Source organism: Corvus hawaiiensis, chromosome 10, assembly GCF_020740725.1.
Source record: "Corvus hawaiiensis isolate bCorHaw1 chromosome 10, bCorHaw1.pri.cur, whole genome shotgun sequence".
Lineage (NCBI taxonomy): Eukaryota > Metazoa > Chordata > Aves > Passeriformes > Corvidae > Corvus > Corvus hawaiiensis.
The window spans coordinates 16,235,401-16,246,100 of NC_063222.1; the positions used below are offsets into that span (position 1 = coordinate 16,235,401).

The window sequence follows — 10,700 nt, forward strand, 5'->3', positions numbered from 1 at the left end:
ACCCACTGGGAGACAGCCATTGTGCTGCTCTGGGGTTGCAGGGATGCCTGCAAAGGGGGTTCCTCAGCACCCAGGTGATCCTCATGGCTCATGGGCAATGCTCTGGCTTACTGAGGGCTCTCTGAAGCAGCCTGGCCTGTGGCTGGCACTCACGCAACTGCTGACCCTGGCGTGGTACCCTCTTCCTGGCAGCGGTGGTTGTGGTGCCCAAAGGACAAAGCCCACAGTGGCTGCTAGTGGGTTTGTGGCCCGTTGGCATCTGTGGCTTTGGGGGCAATGAGAGGTGTGATCCGGGCAGGGTCAGTGCACCAGGGGTCTGCCTGCTCTGGTGGCCCTGGGCTGGGGCACAGCCAGAAGTCCTAACACTTACAGGAGCCATAGACAGGGACACAAGAGCTGTGCCTGTGCCAAGGAAGTGCCGTGGAACAGCCCTGGTGCGAACTCGTGCCAGGGAAGGACAGGGTTGTGCCCAGGGCTCTGGCTTTGCCTTGTCTGCCCCCATGGGTCAGGGCACCTGGCTGTGTCCCACTGAGGACCAGGGGGGCTCCCAGGGCCAAGCTGCTGCCTGGGCACTGGCTGACATGAGCAGCATGTTCACAGGGACCCTCTGCTTGTCTTCTTACAAGAGCACTGGGGTTCAGGAGGGGGAAACCCAAAACTCCATCCTTGAGATGCTTGCTTTGCTGAGGAAATAGGAGTTGGAAGCAGCTCTGCTTCAGCGCTTTCCCTAACCCCGCCACTGCCCCTGTGCTGATTCATTGATTTGGACGGGTTATATACTGGGAGGGGAAGAATGAACCACACTCTGCTCTCTTGCCAGCACGGGGCTGTGCTCGCTCGGCGCTCATGACTGCAGGACACTCGGGTAAGTCTCCTTCTCCTACTGCCCCTGTGAGTGGACACGGATCCCGGGGACTCCCAGGGCAGCCCCGAGGGTTGGTGGTGGAGTGGTGGGATCTGCATGTTCAGCATTTTTTTATTTGATGGAGATGTTTATCTTGCAAGGGCTCTCTGAAAAAGTGAGACCACTTGGATGCTGTGGGAGCTGAAAGAGTTACATAGGCAATGTATCCCAGACAATGATCAACAGAGAAAATTAAGTGGGGCACAGGAACATTTTGGGGTCCAGTGTTAGGAGCAGTGGGATGCTGAGGGGCTGAGCAGTAGAGAATGTTCAGCCTCTTGGTCTGTAAGTTTCTTGTCCCTAGAAGAAAAAGAGAGATCAATTGTTTCCAGCTGCCTTTCCTGAAGGTTGCTCTAGTGTGGGTGCTCTCAGTGCTGCCTTAGCAGGGAGTGACATGAACAGGGCTTTTGATGTGCCAAGCTTTTGGGGAAGTTTATAAATGTCTTGCTATAAACAAAGCTGTTCTTGGATGCAGATTGTTTCCATATGGGAAACATAAACTATGCTGGCTTGTGGAGGACTCCTCCCTCCCTGTCTGAGAGCAAGAGGGTTCCCTGGGGGGAGGGCGGGGAGGAGGGCAGGGGCTGTGCCCCAACACCCAGGGTGCCAGCTGAGGCACTGTGGCCACACTCCTCTGCTGCCTGACTCGCCTGTCTGGCTGAGCTGTGCTCAGAGCAGAAGGAGTTGCAGGTTTTCTCCCACCCTTGTGCCACACGAAGCTGTTAAGGGGGGCTGCTCCATGCCCGCTTGGCACAAGGCTGCTGCTTTAATCTAGGGAGGGAGTAAGCTCCCAGGCCAGAGGAGGGAGGAGAGGGTGTCCACGGTATCTGTGCTTGTGGGGTAATGGAGAACTGTGCTGTAAGGCCCTCCCTTCCCTGGGCACCAGCCCTGGCACCAGCCCTGGCACCAGCCTGTGTACACGTGCCCACATCAGACACTGATGGCAAAAATAGGCCAGGCTGAGACCTCCTGCTGGGGATGGGGGGAACACAGGGCCACCCAGTACCCAGCCTTTGCTGGGAGCTGGCAAGGGTCCTGTTGACCCAGGCTCCTGCAGCACTGGAGCTAAAGCATCCCCAGGCACTGCTCTTGGCTTTGCAACAGGAGCTCAGAGTTAGGAGGGTGCTTGGGGTGCTGGGGCAATGCTGGGACCCGCTGTGGGTGCCACAAGCCAGCTCTGGTGAAGGTCTTGGCTCTTTGGTGGTGCCAGGAGGCCAGTGCTGCTGGTAGCAGCTCGCCACACTCTGTAAAACAGGAAACCACACTCCCGGCTGCCAGAGGAGCCAAGAGAGCTGGGACGCCAGGGATGCCACTAATAGCTGTGGTATGGCAGCCAAGCACCATGGTCCCCAGCTCTGTCTTGCTCTGAGCTCCTGCCTGGGCTGTGCCAAGCCTTGCCTGCCCCCAGCCTTCCTCGCATGTCCTCCTCTGCCTCGTTGCCGTGCTGGGAGCAGGATGGCCACAGCCTCAGTGGCTTTTTCCAGAGGAAAAGCAGCATCCATCCCTGGCAGTGGCCCTGGCAGCTGGGAAATCTCAGGGGTTGAACCCCTCCCCTTTGTTTTTTCTACAGGTCCAATGGAGCAGGGAGGATGGCAGCGGTGGCTGCTGCTGCTAGTGGGCATCCAGCTGGCCAGTAGCCAGTGCCCAGAGCAGTGCCAGTGTGTCCGTAGCGCCCAGGTGGAGTGCTTTGGTGCTGACATCACCACGGTCCCCAGCCCCATCCCTGCCAATGCCATGACCCTGCAGATCATCAACACGCGCATCGCCGAGCTGGGCGACGCCGCCTTCGGCAACGCCTCCCTGCTGATTGGGCTGCGCGTTGAGAAGAACGCCCTGTCGCGCATCAGCCCCAGGGCCTTCCAGAACCTGCCCGACCTACGCTACCTCAGCCTGGCCAGCAACAAGCTGCAGGAGCTTCCTGTGCAGGTCTTTGAGCCTCTGGACAAGCTGGAGTCTCTGCTCCTCTCCAGCAACCAGATCCTCCAGGTCGAGCCTTCCCACTTTGCCCATCTGAGCAACCTCAAGGAGCTGCAGCTGCACGGGAACAACCTGAAGGAGCTGCAGGAGGGGGTGTTTGACCAGCTGACCAGCCTCACCAAGCTCAACCTGGCCAGGAACAACATCGACCGCCTGCCGCCCCGGGCCTTCGAGCGGCTGGCGCGGCTGCAGGTGCTGCGGCTCTACGAGAACCGGCTCCGGCACATCCCGGTGGGCACCTTTGATGGGCTGCCAGAGCTGCAGGAGCTGGGGCTGCACCAGAACCAGCTGGAGACACTGTCCCCAGAGCTCTTTGTACACAACACCAATCTGCAGAAGCTCTACCTGTCCAACAACCTCCTCACTACTCTGCCGAGCGGCATCTTCTTGCCCCTGCACGCCCTTGCCAAGATCACCCTGCACGTCAACCGCCTGCAGGACATCTCTCCCAGTGCCTTTGGGCCCATGCCCAACCTGCAGGAGCTCTGGCTCTACGAGAATGAGCTTTCCACCCTCCCCACTGCCGTCTTCAGCAACCTCACCCAGCTGCAGCTCCTGGTTCTCAGCAAGAACCATCTGCGGTTGGTGGCACCAGGGGCTTTCCAGGGCTTGGGGGAGCTGCTGGAGCTGTCGCTGCACTCCAATGCCCTGCGCCGCCTGGATGCCCGGGCACTGGAGGGGCTGCCCAAGCTGCAGAACATCTCTCTGCACCATAACCAGCTGCAGGTGCTGCCACGGGGCCTCTTCGGGGCCACCCCTGGGCTGCGGCACATGCAGCTGCACTCCAATGCCCTGGAGTACCTGCCTGGCGGCATCTTCTCCCCGCTGACTGCCCTGCGAGAGGTGAGGCTGCACAACAACTCCTGGCGCTGTGACAAGGGCATCCTGCCCTTGCAGGGCTGGCTGGAGGAGAACCCTCACAAGGTGGGTGAGATACCCCCGCTGTGTGCCCAGCCTCCTGCCCTGCAGGGCATCCCCATTGCCGGGCTGCCACGGGACCAGTTCATCGACACCCAGCCCCCCACTGCTGCTCCCTATCCCAGCACCCTGCTCCCTGCTCACACCTCTGAGGCAGCATCCCCAGAGGATGCCTCGATGGAGCCCCCCATGGGGCTGCCAGCCTCCCCACAGGAGGAGGAGGAGGAGAAGAAGGAGGAGGAAGAGAGGGGGCAGTGGGGGCTGACACGCCTGCAGAGTGGGGTGGTGATAGCAGTCGTTGTGCTGGTGTGCGTGGCCCTGCTGGCAGCTCTGGTGGCACTGGTGGTCTACGGCTGTAGGAAGAAGAGCCACGTTGTGCTCATGAGGATGAAGGCTCCGAATGAAGCCTGAGTGTCTGGCAGACCTTGAGAGCAGAGGTGCTTGTGGGGTCAAGGACATGACAGTGGCTCTGCATCAGCTGCCCTTGCTGACTGGGATGGGACAACATCACCATGTGTGCTGCGTGTACCCCTGTCCTGCTCTGCTTTGCTCTGCCCCTGGTCTGCAGCAGGGCCTCCCCACCGAGTGACCTCCCATGGCTGCCCACTATCCCCAGCCTTTACTGCCTCCAGTGCAGCCTCTGTGCTCATTCCCTGCCCGGGTCCAGCAGCTAAGCTGTGGGATGCAGAGCCAGGAGCCACAGCCTGGCCACGATGGTGCTTACCCCAAATAACAGGACTTCCCCATCCTTCACCTTGCATCATTCCCTGCAGTGCTGCTGCCCTCGTGCTGCCTGCCTCTTCCCCACCTTCTGCCCCCGCCATGCCTCCCCCCTTGCCCCTGCCTGGGCAGGCAGTGCGAGCCATCATGCTGGGCCAGGAGCCGAGCGAGCACCTTGGCCCCAGGAGAGCTGCATGTCATCGTGCTGCTCCGTCACTCACGGGTGCCTGGGCAGGGCTCCCCGCCGGGCTGGGTTGCTGCCAGGCTGGCACACCCTGAGTGTCTCAGCTGTGTCCCAGCTGCCCTCCCTGCCTGTAGGCAGGGCAGGCCAGAGCACAGCCAGCACCGTCCCCTGGTCCCAGCATCTGCCTGCTCCCCTCGTGCACCTGCAGCCAGGAGAGCCACGGGACAGGGTGCTGGCATTGGGGACGGGCAGGAGCAGCCTCCCAGCCCTCACTGCATGCTGGTGCTGACCGTGCTGTGGCCGTGCCCCTGCCTGCAGCGCCCTGCCTCAACCCCACAGGGTGCCAGGGGCTTGCACTGGCCCCACTGCGAGGGTAGTTAGAGGAGTGGGACAATGGGTGTGCAGTGTCTGCAGGGGCTGGGAGAAGCTCCTGTGCTTGTGCCCCTGGGCTGCTGGAGCATGTTGGGGCTGCTTCTACTCCTCCCCTTCCCTGGTTCCCATTTCCTTAATACCCTCCGCCAGCTAGTGAGCAACCTGGTCCTGCTCTGCTTGGCAAAGCTTTTTCATCCTCTTCATATTCCCTTGAGTGCCCTCCTGTGTGTGCCCAGTGCCCCTGCCTGGTGGCAGCCCTTGGGCAGGTGGATGCTGGCAGCACAGAGTGGGGGGTCAGCAAGTGCTGGCTGCTCTGCAGTTTGCAAATGGGTGCCACGCCATCCCCCCTCAGCACCTATATCCAGCTGCCTTCTCCAGCTGTAGCATGGCCATGGGGGGATTCAGCTCATCCCCATGTGTGGCGTGGTGGCACCAGGCGGCCTGAGGACTGCTGCTGTGGGACAAGGTGCATGTTTGGTGTCCACCCTGCAGTGCTGGCTGCTCACAGCACCTCAGTAGCCAGTGCTGGCACAAGCAGCTCTATGCTGGTGCACATGATGGGTCACTCCTCTGGGCTGGGGCCTGCATGATAACAGAAGACACAGGACTGTGTCTCGGGGCTGTTGGGTGCTGATGTGTGACCTTCCCATTAAAGTGCCATTGTCCACTCCAAGTGCCAAGAGCTGTTTTTCACTCCTTCCTGGTGTGCAGCAGGGAATGGCCCAGTAGGGACAGGGGCTGCACTTGATTTCCACTCCTCAGAGATTTTTACCATGTTGAGGAAAAGCCTGTTGACTCAGGGTTGGTGAGGCTGGTAGAGGGTTAGTGGGCTGTCTTTGCAGAGCCCTTGCTGGTCCCTGGACTCCAGCCTGGGATGATGGACCAAGGAGGGCTAAGCCATACAACAGCAGTGGGTGGGCTTTTGGAGAATGAGCTGAGACCTCAGCGAGCTTCTCGATGGAGACACTGACTGCCTCCTGCACAGTCCCCTGCTGGGGTGGTAGGGAACTTGCTTGGCTCCCTTCAGAGCTGGCTGCCACTGGATTGTGTCAGCTGAGTTTTTCCATGTGTCACCATCTGCTCCATGAGGCTGACTGAGTGCAGTAAAGTATCCCTCCTCCTGCCCCTGGGGGTGCCTCCATAGCTGCTGCCAGCCCAGCTTGTTTCAACGCAGGCCCTTGCAATGCAGCTCTTATGACAGTGTGTGCTGCTCCTCCAGGCAGGTTGAAACTCCTAGGGAGTTCAGCTGATCCGCGAGTCATCCTCACCATCCCACTGCTGGCTGGGATGTAAAAGCCCTGGTGACCACCATGATGGTCCCACAGTAGTCCCCTCCCCATAGAATCATAAGGTTGGAAAACACCTCTAACATCAAGTTCAACCTTCATCTGCCTTGCTAAGCTGCACCTGGTCTCTTCTCTCATGGCAGAGATATTTTGAGCACTATTTCCCAGTGAGATTTAATAAAGACCTGGGGCTCTCTTAGGGGGCTTCTGGAAGCAAGCATGCTGACCTTGGTGTGGGACTGGAGCCACCCGTGACAGCAGCATCCTGCTACCATCCCTGCACCAGTGGATGTCCGGGGCCAGGACCCCACTTCCTTGCCAGGATGCTCACAGGCGGCTGCCTCTGGCCTCACCTCTAGTCCTCCTGGGGCCGGGTTATTTTTCAAAGTGCTCCAAGGACACGGGTTGTTGTTGCCGATAAGCAGTGAGGGGCAGCTCCGCCCCAGCAGGAACAGCTTGTCCCTGGCTTCGGCTGGCTTCCCATCCGCCCCAGAAAACACTGTCCCAGCAAGCAGCATCCCTGCAAGTCTGCTGCAGGTTCGGCGACCGTCCCCATGATGTCACACTTGGTAAGTGGTCCCCACACTGCTCGGGTAGTTTGGGGGCCTGGGATGGATGGGAGCCACTGTCAGCTCTGGTGAACACAAGTGGGATAGAGGAAAGGAAATGCCAAGCCCAGTGCTGCTCTCAAGTGCTGGTGTAAGTCCAGGAGAGCTCCACTGACACAGGGTGTCTGCAGGTGGGCATTGCTGTGGGGCGGGCAATATCCCCCATCACAAGGCAGCACCGGCATGTATCCCAGCTAGGGAGGGACTGGCAGAGGTCTGGAGGCCACTGCCTCAAAAAGTGCCTCTGTGGGCTGGGAATAGGTGTTTGATCAGGCTGAATATCCCTCCAGCAGGTTTAATGCTGCTCTGATTGCTTGTGGAAAAAGAAGCACCTGACAGGCAATTAGAAATACAAGTGGTGGAGCCCACTCCTATTGCCACTGAGCTCAGAGCAGCCCTGCAGGGTTGTGCCCATTACCCAGTGTGTGCAGCACAGCCCTGTGTTTCACATATTCTCCTGCCCCAGAGCCTGGCTTTGTGCCTGTGGAGACGTCTGACAAGGGTACAGATTCCCCCCAAGACTTCCACGGACCCAACACAGGTCCCACCGCAGCTGCTGCTCTGCAGGATGTGGCTGCTCGCCACCTTTGGTGAGGGTGGCACCACTCTGGTTTTCATAGGGTGGGCTGGGGTACAGAGTAAAAACCCTGGGGCGACATCTGGGAGGGAAGTGCTCCCCATTCCTGCAAGGGGAGTGCTGGGGAGGTGCTGGCAGCTGGGGCTGGAGGGATGCCACATGGCCAGGGCAGCTGCCTGTGCTGGTGGTGTCCCAGAGGTTGATCCTGCTGTATTTCTGGCTGCAGAAGCCCTTTCCCCAGCAGTGCCCGCCTGTGGGTGCAGATTTCTGCTGTGTCAGGGCATAGGGTGAGGCTTGGTTCCTTCTCCAGTGCAGGCTGGTGATCTACATGCTGCTGGGGCTGGGGTCCCTGCTGGTGGGGGGGCTGCCCCCATCCTGCCCCCCTACCTGCCAGTGCTATGACACCTCCAAAGTCTTCTGCTCAAACGAAAGGATGCAGGAGATCCCGGAGGACCTGCCGGGAAGTGCCACCCAGCTCTTCTTCGTGGAGACAGCCCTAAGCAGCATCCACAGCAGGGCTTTGGGCTCCAGCACCACCCTCACCAAGCTGGTCTTCATCAACAACAACATCCAAGAGCTGGAGGCTGGTGCCTTTCAGGGGCTGCCCAGCCTCACCGAGCTGGAGGTGTCAGGCAACCCCTTGCCAGCTGTCAGCCTTGGGGCGCTGGCAGGATTGACCAGCCTCAGCAAGCTCTCCCTCAGTGCCAACGCCATCCGCACTCTGCAGCCGGGGCTCTTCACCGCCTCATGCCGCCTGCAGGACCTGCGCTTGTCGGGGAACAGGATCGAGGCACTGCCCCCAGGCATCTTCCACCCGCTCCGGCAGCTGCAGGCCCTGGACCTCTCACAGAATGCCCTGGCTGAGCTGCCGGATGGGCTGCTGGCCCCACTTGTTGCCCTTCGTGTCCTCAAGCTCAGTGACAATCTGCTGGCACGGTTGCCTCCTGGTGCTTTCAGGACCCTTGGCCAGCTGACTGAGCTCCACCTGGATGGCAACCAGCTGAAGGAGCTGCCAGCCGGCATCTTCGCTGGGCTAGGGGGGCTGCGGCGGCTACAGCTGCAGCACAACACCCTGGGCAGCCTGGCCCCTGACATCTTCGCAGGTCTCCTCAACCTCACTGTCCTCAGCCTGGAGGGCAACCACCTGGCCACCCTGCCTGCCACCCTCTTCACTGGCACCCCTGTCCTCCTCCACCTCTCACTGGCTCTCAACCGGCTGGAGACAGTGCCCCAGGAGCTCTTTGCTAACCTGTCAGTGCTGGAAACACTGGCACTCTCACACAACGCCATTGATCACCTGCCCACTGGGGTGTTCCAGGGGCTGGCACGGCTGATAGAGCTATGGCTGAGCCACAACCACCTCTCCAGCCTGCCAGCGGGGCTGCTGGCTGAGCTGCCCCTCCTCACTGCCCTGGTGCTGGACCACAACCGCCTGGCCCGCCTGCCCCCGGGGCTCTTCGATGCCAACAATGAACTGGTGCGTGTGGGGCTGTCTGACAACCCCTGGGTCTGTGACTGCCACCTCTCCTACCTCCTCCGCTGGCTCCAGAGCTTTGCTGAGCCCCTCATCCATGGCCAAGCCTTCTGCACCAGTCCAGCTGCTTTCCAGGGCCAGTCCCTGCTGGAGGTCCCCCGCAGGCAGCTGGAGTGCCCAGGAGCACACGGTGTCCCACCAGAGGAAGGCTGGGACAGAGACGCCCCGGGGCAGTGCACCTACACCAACCCCGAGGGCACTGTAAGCATGGCCTGCAATGCCACAGCCTGCCAGCAGCTCAGCCTTCGCCTCCCTCAGGAGCAGGGCTTGGGGCCAGCGTACCAGGGTGCCTGGGTGCTGCGCTCCCGCTGTGGCACGCTGCAGGTCAGTGTCCTTGTCACAGTACAGAGCAGCAACGAGGCCACGTCCCCAGGTCTCCCCGCAGTGCCCTAGAGCTTGGGCAGGCGTTTGCTTCTGCACTGGCGACCTCTGAACCAGCCTGGGAAACAAACGGCTCTCCATCTCGCTCTGCTACCGCTGCCATGGTCACCAGCTGTCACCGAGCTCTCCACAACAGCTGGCCTGCTGGTATTTATCCTCTCAGCTATGTGTTTCCTGTGTATTTCAAATATAATTAAAATGTATCTATGACTTCTGTGCTACCAGTTCCCATGGCAGAGGGAGGACTCGTTCTGTTCCTCCACCACTGTCTGTGTGTCTGGGAGAGGCAGTGAAGGTCGATGTGGTGCACTGGGATCTTGTCAGGGGCTCTGCATAGTGTGGCATAGGTGCGAGTGCCTGGTGGTGAGTAGGTGCCACTCTGGCATGGTCATGGTGTGCTCATGTCTGCCTGCTGCAGCCACCGTCCCTTGGCACTGCAGAGGGAAGAGAGGCCCAGCTGCAGCCTGGCAAAACCCCCAGGACACAGGTTTGTGTTGTCCAGGGGAGGTGTGGGTGAGTGCTGCTGGTTGCCCAGCAAGGGGCATGAGCTGCCTGGCTGCAGGGTGAGCTCCAGCCCAGGTGTGCACCGGCAGGGCCCCCCTACCCTGTCAGGGCTTAGTCTGCAGCCCTGCAGCCTGAAAATGGAATGTGGGAAGTTTCACATAAACAAGAGGAAGAATTTTCCTGTGAGGGTGAGTGGAACAGGTTGGCCAGCGAGGTTGTAGAGTCTCCTTCTCTAAATATACTCAAAAGCCATCTGTACAGAGCCTGGGTACCCAGAGAACCCTACTTCAGTGGGGAGGTTGGACTAGATGACTTCCACTGGTCCCTTCCGACCTCACCCCTCCTGGGATTCTGATTCTGTGACCTGTGGAGATGAGGCACAAAGTCCTGGCAGCGCTGCCCACCCAGGGGGTGACAGGTAAGGCGTGTGCTCCCCTGGCAGGGCAAGTGTGGGTGCACACCCAGGGGTGTAAGAGCACACGTGTGTCTGTCCGTGTCCGTGTGTGCCTGTCCGTGTCTGTGTGTGTCTGTCCGTGTCCCTGTGTCCCTGTGTGTCAGTGTGTGCCGGTCCGTGTGTGTCTGTCCATGTCCATGCATGTCTGTGAGTGTCCCTGTGTCTGTCCATGCATGTCTGTGAGTGTCCCTGTGTCTGTGTCCATGTGTGTCTGTGAGTGTCCCTGTGTCTGTCCGTGTCCGTGTGTGTCTGTCCGTGCCCACGTGTGTCTGTGAGTGTCC

General features: G+C 60.2%; 2 protein-coding genes across 2 annotated transcripts; both read left to right on the top strand.

The window, feature by feature from the left end:
• Window positions 1-489: 489 nt before the first annotated feature.
• Window positions 490-5,748, top strand: LOC125330988 (leucine-rich repeat-containing protein 15-like). The gene is made up of 2 exons (XM_048314780.1): window positions 490-865; window positions 2,475-5,748. The coding sequence occupies exons 1-2, from the start codon at window positions 847-849 to the stop codon at window positions 4,208-4,210; spliced, it is 1,755 nt and encodes a 584-aa protein (XP_048170737.1). The 5' UTR covers window positions 490-846; the 3' UTR covers window positions 4,211-5,748.
• Window positions 5,749-5,845: 97 nt separating this feature from the next.
• Window positions 5,846-9,685, top strand: LOC125330989 (carboxypeptidase N subunit 2-like). The gene is made up of 2 exons (XM_048314781.1): window positions 5,846-6,930; window positions 7,857-9,685. Exons 1-2 carry the CDS (start codon window positions 6,916-6,918, stop codon window positions 9,471-9,473), a joined length of 1,632 nt encoding a protein of 543 aa, XP_048170738.1. The 5' UTR covers window positions 5,846-6,915; the 3' UTR covers window positions 9,474-9,685.
• Window positions 9,686-10,700: the final 1,015 nt, after the last annotated feature.